At 40.3% G+C, this 14667-nt stretch overlaps 1 protein-coding gene across 5 annotated transcripts in view; it reads left to right on the forward strand.

Moving 5' to 3' along the window:
- Positions 1 to 1129: 1129 nt before the first annotated feature.
- The window catches only part of LMNTD1 (lamin tail domain containing 1), a 327152-nt gene continuing 313614 nt past the window's right edge, over positions 1130 to 14667 (forward strand). For 4 of the 5 annotated variants that reach the window (XM_061582240.1, XM_061582244.1, XM_061582242.1 and 1 more), the window contains exon 1: positions 1130 to 1353. Coding sequence is in view for 1 of the 5 variants with exons in the window: in XM_061582241.1 (XP_061438225.1) it covers positions 1414 to 1430 (17 nt within the window). In the remaining 4 variants the exon portion in view is untranslated. Of the gene's footprint in view, positions 1354 to 1399; positions 1431 to 14667 lie in introns of those variants that run through there. The other variant, XM_061582241.1, reaches the window with a different exon arrangement.

Below are 14667 nucleotides of genomic sequence, written 5' to 3' on the forward strand. Positions count from 1 at the left end.
CATCACCCTAATATACAAATTGACGGAAACCAATATTTACAGGAAATAAAGGACATGAATAAATACACTGAATAACACACAGGGTTATGGGCTTATAAGTGTCATTAAGCCATACTACTTCTATAATGTCCTACTGTAGTTACAACATGGAAAAGAAAACATAGAGTTGCATGTTTTGAAATTTCTCATTCTAGAAACTAACAAACAAGGACATTTTTTTCTATAAATTTATCACTTTATGAGTTGTGTAAGCCTCTTGAATGGTAGATCAGTTTCATAAGTAGGGCTATATCTTTTTTTCTTCTTAGAATCATTCTACACTGTTAGGAATTTCTGCTGATTTCCAGAGTTGAGCAATATATATCCTTGCTGCTATTAAGAGATTTAGGATAAGCTGGAGATCTACTAATTTAATTTCTTTTTTTACATACAGTAAAGTTGTTTATGCATTTGCTGACAATTGGTATCCTGTGATCTATTGGAGCTTTTTGCATTCAAACTTCCATACCATGAATTAAAGAATAATTCAAAATAATTTTTTAAATAGCATAATATGTAGAAATTGTACAAAACCAAACTTTCAACCGATCTCTAAATAAGAGCTACGCAAACATTGTGAACACACAAGTTGCTAAAGCAAAATGTTTCTATTAGGCACACCTGGAGGCGCAATGGGTTGATCTGCTGATCAGTTGTGAAATCTCTTTGAAGCTGAATTTAAAAAAAAAACAGACAAGGAGCTCCCACCAGGTTTACAGTAAAAAGGGGCAAGGTTTGACTAGCGTCGTGTGCCCCTGTTTTCAGAAGAGAGAGGTGGAGACACACTGGAACTGGCAGAAGAGCGAGTGTGTTTCTACCCAACGTGTGTGCCCCCAAAAATAAAGCAAAAAAAGTCCTGTCGAAATCAAAATGCTTACAGGCTTATGGCTTTCACAATAGTCTGGCCACAATTTCACAATACTTGGTACTGTTTTCGTTTTCCCACTTCATACAGCTGCCTCTGCTGGAAACAGAACAGGAGTGGCCACACTTCTTGGATGGAAAGTTCATGGTGACAATAAATCAAATGTAGTTGCCTACAGCAACGGACAACAACTCTGCCTAAGCTAGTCACAGGGATCAAGCATAATGTAAGGTGTGGCTGCTGTTCATTGATGCTCCACTCAAGATTCCTGGCATGGGGAGAATTATAATATGCAGCAACTTCCAGAAAGCTAGTCAGTGTTATAACAACGTTGTTATAATTTACTTATAACTTCTGATGGGTAGCTAGAAGAGCACAGCAAATTCCAGGATTAACTTCAAGTCCTTCCCCAGCTACGTTGTGTCCAGCTGATATAACACAGGAGGAAGGTAACCTGAGCCAGCATTCAATGTAATGATCAGGAGATTAAATACTTTCTCTTCAGAGACATGCTGATCATAGCTATGTGAGTAAGCTATATGACAAGAATTTTGCTAAGGAATGAAACTTGAAACTACTCAGCATCATCTTTCAGCAATGTTTGCCCATGGGGGTGGGGAGTCAATCAGAAATTTGGCAGTTTTGTATCCTTGTTTTCATTAGTATCCCTATTATCTCAGTTTCTGATTTAATTTCAGTACAATGTAGCCTGGGCAGTTTTAACAGGAGAGAATTCTGAACAACTTTTATGTCCAAAATGAGGGTGGTCATCTTGAGGAAACTGAGGGCAGTTTTACAAATGAGTAGACCATAATGATGATGAAATGTTGAGCAGACCATAAACTCCCTTCCTACTTAGCTCTTAATTGGCTGAGAAGATGGAATCCTTGTTAACCCTTCATCTCTCATTTCCAATCAGTATAATTCAGGCTGTTGCACAGATTATGTCTAATTATGCTTCAGAGCAATGTACTTTTTGCTTCCCAAAATCTTTCTCCAAGAGTTCTCTCTGCACATTTTTTTTCCTGCAATAAACATGGTTTTAATTTGTTGTGTTCAATCTGCCATTTTTTCCTCAGGGTTGCACTTCTGTTGGGGTGATATTACATGATATGAGCATTTAAAGTGCAATATTTTCTCCTTGAGAAAATGCAGCACCCTCCCAGACAGAGCATTTACCATGACTGAGATAGCTGTGTGGACTATCCCGTACTAGCTACTGTTTAAGGCTGATAAGTGATCTGTGTGTTTTGCTTTGCTTTCTGTCCTGCCTAGGGCTAGCGGTGAAGTGATTGCAGTAGGGGAGCAACAGTCAGAGGAAGGTTCAAAACCTGTTATTAGATATAATCCAGATTAAATTACAAATACACAAATTCTGTTTAGTTTAAGAGCATTTGCTAAGTGTTTGTGCCTATTTATTTATTTATTTATGTTATTATTTTATTTATATCCCGCCCTTCCTCCCGGCAGGAGCCCAGGGCAGCAGCAAAAGCACTAAAAACTTTAAAACATCATAAAGACAAACCCTAAAAACCCTAAAATTTAGACTTCATAATAACTGTAGTGCTGATGTCAGTATAGGTTCGCTCAACAGCCGCTCTTTAAAACAACAAGAGTGGGTTTTGTGCCTTTACCATACATACTTAGCATATATATATATATATCCACATATTTGCTTAAAGCAATAGTCTTGTTATGCAGATTAATGAAATAGCCAGAGATCCAGTGTTCCTGATAAATTCTTAAATGTGATCTGAAAGGGCACAACTGCCTGTCCTGGCCTCTTCATGTGGTTGCAATGTTGGGAGCCAAGAGCTGCTGTTGGTTTAATCTACAGGTGTACAAGACTTTTTCAAAATTCAATATTGCATTTGTTTTAGTTACGAAAAAAAAGTTGTATATTAGTTACAATTGCAATTGTTTCATTATTGTTTAATTAGATATACATTTATTTCATTTATTTGCTTTTGAATTTTTTTCCATTCCCCCTAAGTTTTGCATCCCTTCCCAGTTACTGCTACCTCCCCACCTCCAATCTCCTGGATGGTGCATTTTTCTTGGGCATTTGGCAGGGGGGCAATGGTGGCAGCTACATGGAATGAAGTAACATCCTGGACATCTGAGTAAAAATGGCAGCTGCTGGGGTGGGCATTGAAATCAACTCACCTGTCACCACCAGAGTAAGATAAGCCTCTCCCACCCTGAATAGTGAATAGATATGAATGGGATGCCACAAAACATATCCATTGGTACCCAGCCATTCTTCAATGCACTTGTTTCAGGAAGAGCAAAACTCAAACTGGATGGACTCTATTTGGTTCAATTCTTCATTTGTTCTGAAGCAAATACACATGCTATGTCTAAGTACCTTCCATTTTACAAAATGCTGGGATACTTTTTTGGTGATTCAGCCCATTTCTTTGAGGCTTTTCCTGAGGGTGTGATCTGACTCGCCTGTCATTCTGACCATTCTCCTAGTGCCCTTTGGAAAGAAATGCGGCATTTTTTCAAAGAGTGAAGTCAAAGGCCATTTTACACATACAATTTATATGAAATTTATGGAGGGAATGACTTCCACTAATATGGTAAGAAACCATTGCTAAACCCTTTCCCCATCCCTCAACAGTTTGAAAGCCCCTAATTTCAGGCATAGGGGAGCAAGTAGGATTCAGTTTGGGCAAATCCACACTGTCTTCAACTGTGATGCATACATATATGTGAAGAGTGGTCCCAAATGTTTACAGAACCTGTGCACTGGTGAATCAAATGTACAACCCTTTTGGAAACAAGCCTCAAATGGGTGATAAAAAGCACAAGGAGGCACCCAGTCCAGGTAGATTACAGCCCATTTAACTACTTGGAGAAGATGATTAATTTTGAATTAAATTTTATTGTATTTTGTTTATAAAATATTCATCCAGCTCTAGAGATATATCAAAGTTTTTTTAAAAAAATACAAATTAATTGAATCAAATGGCATGTCTGCTTTTTGTTTTTGTTGCTTTTAAAAAATGTTATAATTTTGTTGGTTTGAATTCATGTAGATTGTGTTGTTTAGATTTGTATTTATGTTTTTCAGTTTGTCTGTGAGCCGCCTTGGGGACCTTTTTGGCCAAAAGGCGGCCTAGAAATTAACTCTAATGTAACATAACATAACAACATAACTCCCTCCTATGCATAACACCCATTTAAAGAGCACTCTATGCCTAAATCTGTTGTGAATTCTACCGATTCTTGATAATGCTATATGCAGAAATTCTACAGGACATGTAAAAGATTAATACCTTTTATCTTCAAAGCCTTCATATTTCGCACAAGATTATTAAATTGCAGCATAGTTTTTGATACCACTGATTAAAAATTTGGCATTCCTTGAAGCCAAGAGGTACTAGGAGTACCCATCTAGATTTTTTTTTTTAAGTGTCACCCTTACCTTGCATAACACAAGCTCTGGCTGGTAATACAGCTGTGGCTATTTCTTGGATAATTGACGGATCATTTCACCCCCTATATTCCCTCCTATTCAAGCCTTTTATCTAGAAACCTTATCCCAGTCTGCATCTGTGTTGGAATTTTTTTTAAATATCTTTAAAAACATTTTTAAAATAGTTCCAATACAGATGCATACTATATTTTAAAATGTTCTGCTTTTAAGATGTTTTCAGTGCTTTGTTATCTTTTTGCTGTCCTTAGTTCCTTTTGGGAGGAAGGGTGGGATATATATTTAATAATAATAATAATAATAATAATAATAATAATAATAATAATGAAGAAGAAGAAGAAGATAAGAAGAGCCTTGCTGGATCAGACCAAAGGCCCTTCCAGTCCAGCATCTTGTTCTCACAGTGGCCAGCCAGATACCTATGGGAAGCACATAAGCAGAACATTAATGCAACAGCATTCTCCCAACTTGTGTTTCACAACAACTGGTATTTAGAGGCATACTATTTCTGATACTGGAGGTAGTCCACATCCACAATGGCTAGTAGCCATTAATAACCTTATCCTCCAAGAATCTGCTCCCTTTTAAAGCCATGCAAGTTGATAGCCAATCATTATGTTGTCATTTACAAACACTTTTTCTTCTTAACTGAAAAGCCCCATCATTGTAAACTGTCCTCATAGGAGATTTGCCCTTGCAGAAACCATGCCTATTCTTCTTCAGCAAGACTTGTTCTTCTGTATGCTTTGTAATGGTATATTTAACAATGCTTTCCATCAGATTACCTATTAAGTCTGTAGTTTCACAGATCCCTCTGGATCCACTTTTTTGAAAAGTGGTGTTACATTGACCACTTTCCAGCTTTCAGGTATTTATTTATTTATTTATTTAATTAAGCTTATATACCGCCCGACTAGCAACAGCTCTCTGGGCGGTGAACATTAAAAATACAATAAAAATAACACAATACAGTATATCACAATACAAAACTGTACAAAAAACTGTACAGTCTAAAATCAAAATATAATAATTTAGAATTAACAGGAATTAAAATGCCTCAGAGAAGAGAAAGGTTTTAACCTGGCGCCGAAAAGATGATAGTGTCGGCGCCAGGCGCACCTCCTCGGGCAGACCATTCCATAGTTCGGGGGCCACCACTGAGAAGGCCCTAGATCTTGTCACCACTCTCCGGGCTTCCCTATGAGTTGGAACCCGGAGGAGGGCCTTCATAGTAGACCGTAGTGTACGGGCCGGTTCATATCGGGAGAGGCGTTCCGACAGATATCGTGGTCCCGCGCCGTATAAGGCTTTATAGGTAAGTACCAACACTTTGAATCTGGCCCGGAAGCATATTGGAAGCCAGTGCAAATGGGCTAGCAGAGGTGTTATATGCTCAGACCGCTTAGTTCTTGTTAGCAGTCTGGCCGCCGCATTTTGCACTAGCTGTAGCTTCTGAATCGTCTTCAAAGGTAGCCCTACGTAAAGCGCATTGCAGTAGTCCAGATGCGAGGTTACCATAGCATGTACCACTGATGTGAGGTCCTCCTTACTCAGATAGGGACGTAGCTGGGCTACCAACCGAAGTTGGTAGAACGCATTCCGGGCCACCGAGGCTACATGAGCCTCAAGTGTGAGGGAAGAGTCTAAGATGACTCCCAGACTACGCACCTGTTCCTTTAGGGGGAGTGTAACCCCATCCAGGACAGGGTATATATCCACCATCCGATCAGAGAAACCATCCACCAACAGCATCTCAGTCTTGTCAGGATTGAGTCTCAGTTTGTTAGTTCTCATCCAGTCCATTGTCGCAGCCAGGCAACGGTTCAGCACGTCGACTGCCTCACCTGAAGAAGATGTAAAGGAGAAGTAGAGCTGTAGAGTATGAAGCCTGACCTTAGGGACAAGTTACATATTCACTAATAGGCAAAAAGTCCTCGTGGTTTCATAGGGTCGCCATCAGTCGTAATCGACTTGAAGGCACATAACAACAAACTTGGTATCAACTACACCTCATACGGAGGTTGAAACCCTACCTTCCTATTCATCAGCTCCCACTGGTGGTACATGCCCTGGTTACCTCTCGTTTAGACTACTGCAATGCGCTCTACATGGGGTTACCCTTGAAAACGGTCTGGAAACTACAACTGGTGCAGAATGCGGCGGCACGCCTGCTTACAAACAGCTGCCGCCGTGATCACATCACGCCGGTGTTATTTCATCTACATTGGCTTCCAGTTGTTTTCCAGGCCCAATTCAAGGTGTTGGTCTTAACCTTTAAATCCCTATACGGTCTTGGCCCAGTTTACCTGAAGGAGCACCTCCAGTACCACCAACTAAGCCGCCCGACCAGATCAGCCACACAGGGCCTTCTCTCCATCCCACCAACGAAAACAGCTAGGTTGGTGGGGACTAGAGAGAGGGCATTCTCAGTGGCGGCCCCCACTCTCTGGAACTCCCTCCCGTTCAATCTTCGCCATGCCCCTTCCCTAGATACATTTCGCCGAGCCTTAAAAACATGGCTCTTTGGACAGGCCTTTGGGGTCCCCGGGGTGGGCTAATTTCTTTATATTGTTTTAAAATTGTCTATTGATGGCCCTGTACTGCCCCTTTTAAAAATGGTTATTGTTGACTGCGCTGTATTTTATTATGTATTGTATTATTATGTATTGTTGAATTTAATGTTGTACGTCGCCTAGAGTGGTTTCGGCCAGATAGGCGACTCAAAAATTAAATTTATTTATATTTATTTAACTAGCCAACAAATATTTCTATCAAACTTTAAAAAGCAGGAAAATCGGGCGGCTACAGTGAATGCATTAGGGGAGCAGAAGACCTGACCTCCTCCCTGAAATATTGAACTACCCTACAAATTTGTCAAAATGCAAACACAATTTGGGTTGGTCTTTCACAGTCCAATCTACTTTCTGTGTAGCTTGGAAGAATTTGGTATCATGTGCCTCTGATCATATGGTGGGTGGGTACTGTGCAGAGGGAAAGCCCCTTTCCTTTCCAAAAGCAAAACATTGTTCACAGTGTTACAAAAATACTTTGAACCAAGAGGGTTCTTTCCAGGCGGGAATGAATGCAAGAAAGAATGACCTGATACAGTAACAAGTTCAAAAGATTTTATTTATCTAAGCTATTGCAATAGTGGCACGATCAGATACATCAGCAACAAAGGGCTGAGTTCAGTTGGCCCTGGGGAGAAAGAACAAAGGCTTTTTATACAGTTTAAAATGCAAAACTACAAGAGTATATTAAAAAAACGCCTCTAGCCGTGAACCGCCCACTGGCTAAACCGCCCACATTCCTTTTGCATACCAGTCATTTGAGATTAATTTTGGTTTCTTTTGTTTCAACCTCAATTTCCTGCTACATGACGGTGTGATTGGATTGCGGTGTGATTGGATTGCGGTGTGATTGGATTGCGGTGTGATTGGATTGCGGTGTGATTGGATTTTTACAACAACAGTATCATCATTTTTCAGGGTTTGCCCCACCTTTTTATTCTACAGCAGACATGTGTAGTCTCCCACCCAAATTTAAACCAAAGCTGTTCTTGACCACAACCACACCAGACATTTATTCCACTTTAAACAGTCATGGCTTCCCTCAAAGAATCCTGGGAAGTATAGTTAGTGAAGGGTACTGAGTTGCTAGGAGATGCCCTGTTCCCTCACAGAGCTTCAATCAGAGTGGCTGACTGTTAAACCATTCTGGCCACTGGAGCTCTCTCAGGGGAATAAGAGTCTCCTCTCAGCACCCTTCACAAACTACACTTCTCAGGATTCTTTGGGAGGAAGTCATGATTGTCTAAAGTGAAATAAAGGTTTGGTGTGGCCCCCTGAGTAGCCAAGCCCAGCAGTTGTAAGTCTGGCTTTAGAACACTGACAGTTGGGTCTTACTGAGCATGCATGGCCTTATCATTGACTCCAGTGCTAAATTTCTTAAATTAATTAAAAATCAGCCAGGCATTTTTTAAACTTTTAAATTGCAGAAGATGAAGATTAAAGTAGGGGCAAGGTCAGTAGTAGGATTACAGGTACTCCGTGAATATGGCTGATTTTTAATGAATTTCAACAAATTATGCGACCACTGACAGAAAAAAGTCCAACAGGGGTCTGGATGTTTTTTCTCTTGTTTTACACTTTGAACTCCCAATTCTCTCTGAGTGTCTTGTGTATCACTATGAAAATTTAGACAGTTGTTAAGCAAGCATTTTTGAGTTCAGGACTATAAGTTTTGTAAGATTTTATTTTGAAATGAGCTTATGGGAAGCAGCAGAATGGCATGGGGGACCTGAAAGGAATTAATTTTTATTTAAAAAATGGTCTTCTTTTCATTGTTAGATACAATTATAAAGAAAATTATGTGTATATGTATATTAAAAAGACCAGCAATTTCACATGTGAATAATGTAGGAATTCATCAGTGGATACCATCTTTGTTTGTTTTTAATTTCTCAGTAAGGCTTAGAACTCTTGTTACCAGTATTTGCCTCAGTTCCTCAGATCCCCTTCCTGAGAAAATTAGTACTGGCAAAGGGATCTGTGCTGCATCTTCCACCATGAAGACTGACACAAATAATCCCCCTTTCTTCCTGTAGCACACCTTTGACTTCCTGGTTGTCCAAAGGTCCAAGTAACTGAAGTACCCCATTACTACAGCACATCCTCCATTGGATACCTCTTTGAATTCATTCTCTGACTCAAGATCACCCTGGGCATTTTGGTTTGGTGTGTGATAATACACCCCCAGTACTAAATTACTCGTGGGGCCTGGTATTGCCCCCACAGAAAGTCTGTGAAGACGTTTTTGTATTTCTAGCTGGTTGTACTCATGTCTTCTTTTGTGTACAGAGTGAGACCAGTATTGCTTTCCTTGTCCTTCCTATAGAGTTTCACTGTGTTTCCATTATGCCCACTATACCTATGCTTTCTTTTAAAATCAAGTACTCCAGTGTGCCCATCTTGGCTTGGAGGCTCAGAGTATAATAATAATAATAAGAATAAGAATAAGAAGGAGAAGGAGAAGGAGAAGGAGAAGGAGAAGAAGGAGAAGGAGAAGGAGACATCTATACACAATGCCTCTTTCCAAACATCTCTGGCATGTGTGTTTTACCCTACAGTGTTCTGGCCTTTTTGAATTACTGTCAAGTCCCATTGATTCCATTGTCCGGTTTTACCCCCTCCCATTTTGACATTCAGAAACATTTTTACCCTCATTCTTAGGGATGAGTTATCCTGAATCATGCACATCTCAAATCCTGCTGTCTTTCCTAGGAATCAGTTGAAAAGCTGCTCTGACACCATTTTTAACTGTCAACAGTCTGGTTTTATTCTGGTTCAGTGCAGCCTGTCCCTTTAGTACAGACCCAGCTTATCGCAAAATGTTCCCCAGCACCTGACAAATCCAAATGCCTCCTTCCAACACCACCATCTCACCCATACATTAAGACTCCTCAGTTTTGCCTGTCTAGCTGGCCTTGTGTATGGAACAGGCAGCATTTCAGACAGTCCTGGCTTTCAACTTCCTACCTAGCAACCAAAATTTTACTTCCACAGCCACTGATTCTGCCCCAGTCTTCTCTACCAGCCATCTAGATGACGAGTGACATCTGCAACTTTTTGTGCCAGGCAAACAAGTCACCACACAGTCTGCATGCCCATCCCAAGTCCAGCTATCTATGTCTCTAATGAGAGATCCAGACCCAGATCCTGGAGAGGCCTCCTCTGAGGAAGAGGCATGGGAATCCATGGAGAACCCCAATACAACTGAAGACCTGGAAGAACCCAAAAAGTCCCAAAGCAGTCTGGAGTGCCTCAGCTCATGGGGTTCTTACCTGAGCTGCCCCCCACAATTACCCATCCAACCACTGCATAAGCCCTGCCTTGATCCCCAATTCTCCCCCTTTGTCAACCAGGCCCGTAAAGCAAAAGTGGCAGTGGACACAGTAGGAGGTCCCGAGCGAGCATAGGAGTGACTGTTTGGATACAAAAATCACTGTTACCAGCACCTACTTGGGAGAAGACTTAGGTGTGAACAGTGACTCCTAGATAATCAAAAGAGAAGGAATTGGCAGTGAGGTTATAAGCCTCTCTGTTTCCTCTAGAATTTGCTGGGTTAACAGCTCCCTATTGATATCCTCAGTGTCCAGCTCCAGCTCACTTACTGTTTCAGAACTCACTAGCTCAGCTCCTTTACTAGGTGCTGGATATAGACATTATTGCCTTAGCAAATAATAAACTCTTAAATAAGGGTGTCTGAAGCTTGTCATTTTATTGCCACTGAGTTTTCAGCTTTGTGTATCCATAGAAAGTCCACAGAATGTCTCTGATATGCTTGCTTTTATAAATAAAAAATATACAAATACACATAAGATGTTGTTGGTTAAGCCATGGTTTCAATTCTATTTCGCTGCTTTGCAATGATGTGCAGGCACACTGTCGTTTGAAAAGGAGCAAAGAGCAATGCTGCATTTGCAAGCAGTTGCCTGTATGCTACTTTGGAAAGTGCCAGCTCCAGGCTTTGCTTGTTTATATTGCACCTTAGGCTTTGCCCATATATGCCACAGTCCATCTCTAGGTACATGTACTAGTTGTGGATGAGAATGTGCATTGGAGTGCTGGTTGGAATGTGCATTCCATTGAGAGGAGTGCAATGTTAACAGACACCCATGCTTAGATGTGCATTCCAATGCTCTCTCAGTATCTGCGTCCCCCTCTTCTTTGTCTAGCTTAAACAAGAGTTTGCACATCTAGCTCCTTATTATTTTCTGACACAGAAAGTAAATTAGATAGCATAAGTAAAGTTAGGGACAGTAGTCTGCAACTGTGGAACAACAATATCCACATTGGAAATCAAACCTGGTGGATTATTATGGCAGCCCTACTCTTAGGTTTCCTATTTGCCTTGTTCTCAATCATATTGATGAATTCCATGCACATTATTTTTAAACATTATTTATATAAAAGGTATCAAGCAGATGTGATTTTAAGTAAGAGACAGGTATATTTTAACATCACAGTGACTCATGTGCTTAATACAAAGCCATAAATCATCCGTGTAAAAGCAAGATAATGGAACTGTCACAACATAAGGCTAGTTATTTTCTTGCTCTGTGGGTTGCATATGAAAAGAAGTTTCCTCCTGTCCAGTCCCACTAATTGCTTTGACAAGATGATCCCAAACTTAATGCTAGTGTCTTGTAAAAATCCATCTGTACATCCTGGACTAATCATTGGTCTCTGGCTTGTAAATGAGAAGTGATCCTATGGCAGATGTTCTGAAAACTGGAGTCTTGGTGTTATCCAGTTTTCATTGGCGAATTTATATTTGTCACAAGCTGTAGTGGTGTTTCTCCCAAATTGTGGGGCACCTACCCAAAGGGAAAAGTTTTTAGGACTTTGGATTTGGTTTGGAGAGAACTATGAGGAAGGGGCTTGACTAGGATGGGGCTGGCATTTACAATGAGAAGTTATAAATAAAGTTATAAAGAAATAAATCTGAGTGCATTTAAAACAGGCCGTATTGTGCCAACCTCTCACCTCAGATTTTCAGTTTTGATTTATGGCAGATGCATTAAACAAATAATGACCAGATAAAAGTGAAGCTAGTCACTCACAGTTTGGTTCAGAATCATAGTGTTATCTAGAGCTTGGAAAAGTTACTTTTTTGAACTACAACTCCCATCAGCCCCAGCCAGCGTCATGCTCTGATATGTAAAAAGCAAACTGAACAGCTGCTACTTAACTCTGTTGCTGCTTTTCCATAGCAGGAACAAAAAGGGGGGAAAGCATCAAATGAAGGTCAAAAAGAGGAGACAAGCTCTGGTGCTAGTTATAGATTTATTATGTTGCTCAACGTGTTGCAGAATATATTCCTTCCTCAGGAGCTAAAAACATTCAACCAAACTCAAATTAGTGTCGTGGAGACAACACATTGGTCATAAACATAGGCATAACATTAAAAAAAAATTTTTTTTAAAGACCGCACGCAATATAAATCATTTAAAAAAACATTTAAAATTTTCCCAGTGATTCACGACACATATCCATTCACTAACATTGAACTAACATGTTATAAAACCACAATATATGGCTAAAATAAAACAGAACCTTTTGATCGCCATAACAAAGCAGCTGGAAAAACTCCTCCCCCCAGAAAAACAAACAAACATTGCCCTGTACTGACCCGTGGAGCTATATTTCCTTGGCTCTGTAAAAGCAATGAAAATTCTTTACCGAAGCCCCACACTGAATATAAATCAAACTCAAAGGCTGCTAGTGTTCATACTCAGTATATAGATTCATTAATAGGCAAAAAACCTTGCGGTTTAAGAATGTACCTACAGCCCACAGATATTTCTATCAAACTTTTAAAAGCAGGGAAATTGGACAGCTATAGTGAATGCACCAGGGCAGCAGGAGACCTGACCTCCTCTCTGAGATATTGGACTGCCCTACAAATTGGTCAAAATGCAAACACCATTTGGGTTGGTCTTTCACAGTCCAATCCACTTCCTGAGTAGCTTGGAATAATTTGTTAACATGTGCCTCTGAGCATATGGTGAGTGGTGGCAATACCTGCCATCTCCAAAGATGGAGAATTACATTTTTGTATGTTTGTTGGTGTTCTTCTTACTTTGCTTCATTGTTTCTACAGACAATCTAATCTAGACTAGAAAATTTTATTTCTCTCATTATTCATCCTAGAAATCTGTGTCAAATTTATTTTTATTAATATCAAAGACTTTTTATTGGTCAGTGTCATATGATGGTGAAGACAGCCTTTTGCATTTCAAATTAGAGGTCATGTTCTATTTCTATTTTGGGTGCATTAACTGTTGAATCTGAAATTGTAGTTTGATGTAAAATCAGATTGATTACAATATGTTGCTACTTCAGCAATAACTCTAGCTGTTGGGGAAACAAACCTAGCCTGCCCAAGATGCATGTTTTTAGCCTGCTATGTTTAAACCACTTCAATTAAGGCAAGGTGGACACGGTCAATTAAAAACATAGAGTACACCTAGAATTTTGGTACAATATATTTCACCTCCCGCTATTTTATCTTGTGCAAACTGAGACACTCCTGATATCCACTGCAGACTATTCTGCAGAATAGTCAGTGCCATTATTCCACAATTATTTTTGGAGTTTTTTTAGTGTAAATTTTGCAAAGTGTTGCTGTACTTCACATATTCACAGAAATAGAAGCATAACTAAACATTACTAAAATTGCAAACTAAATCAAACATATTTAAAGTGATTATCTGAACTATGTCAACTGTCTTAATAATGTTGCTTCCTCCCTGCTAAAACAAGATCAGCACAGCACATGTGTTGTTGCTATTATTTGGGCTGATTGCAGGTATTGCCACCACTCACCATATACTCCCGTGCAATCATGCTTAGGATAGGTAAACTGACTGGGTGGGGAGGGAGGGATGGCTGGAGTGGGCAGGGAAAGAGGAAGAAGGAAGAGGGGAGGGGAGGAGGAAGGGAGAGGAGAAGGAGGGGAAAGCCAGGTCTGATTATTTGCATGCTTATTGAGTTCAGTGGGATTTACTCCTATGTAATCATGGTAAGGATAGGTAAAACTGACCTTGGGGGAGGTGCAGGGGGAAGGGAGAAAAGAGGGAAAGAGAAAGGGAGGGGAGAGGGCAGCGGAAGGAGAGGGAAGGGGGAAGGAGGGGATTGGAGGGGGAGGGACAAAGGAAGTGGGAGGGAAGGGCAGGTTTGATCATTTACATGCTTGACCCTTGGATGATAAGGGAGTCAAAGGTGTACTAAAGAACGATAAGGAGATTGCAGAGAAGCTAAATGAATTCTTTGCATCTGTCTTCACAGTGGAAGATATAGGGCAGATCCCTGAACCTGAACTAACATTTGCAGGAAGGGATTCTGAGGAACTGAGACAAATAGTGGTAACGAGAGAGGAAGTTCTAAGCTTAATGGACAATATAAAAACTGACAAATCACCGGGCCCGGATGGCATCCACCCAAGAGTTCTCAAAGAACTCAAATGTGAAATTGCTGATCTGGTAACTAAAATATGTAGCTTGTCCCTCGGGTCCTCCTCCGTGCCTGAGGACTGGAAAGTGGCAAATGTAACGCCAATCTTCAAAAAGGGATCCAGAGGGGATCCCGGAAATTACAGGCCAGTTAGCTTAACTTCTGTCCCTGGAAAACTGGTAGAAAGTATTATTCAAGCTAGATTAACTAAGCACATAGAAGAACAAGCCTTGCTGAAGCAGAGCCAGCATGGCTTCTGCAAGGGAAAGTCCTGTCTCAGTAACCTATTAGAATTCTTTGAGAGT

This window comes from Rhineura floridana, chromosome 8 (genome assembly GCF_030035675.1).
Source record: "Rhineura floridana isolate rRhiFlo1 chromosome 8, rRhiFlo1.hap2, whole genome shotgun sequence".
Classification (NCBI taxonomy): domain Eukaryota; kingdom Metazoa; phylum Chordata; class Lepidosauria; order Squamata; family Rhineuridae; genus Rhineura; species Rhineura floridana.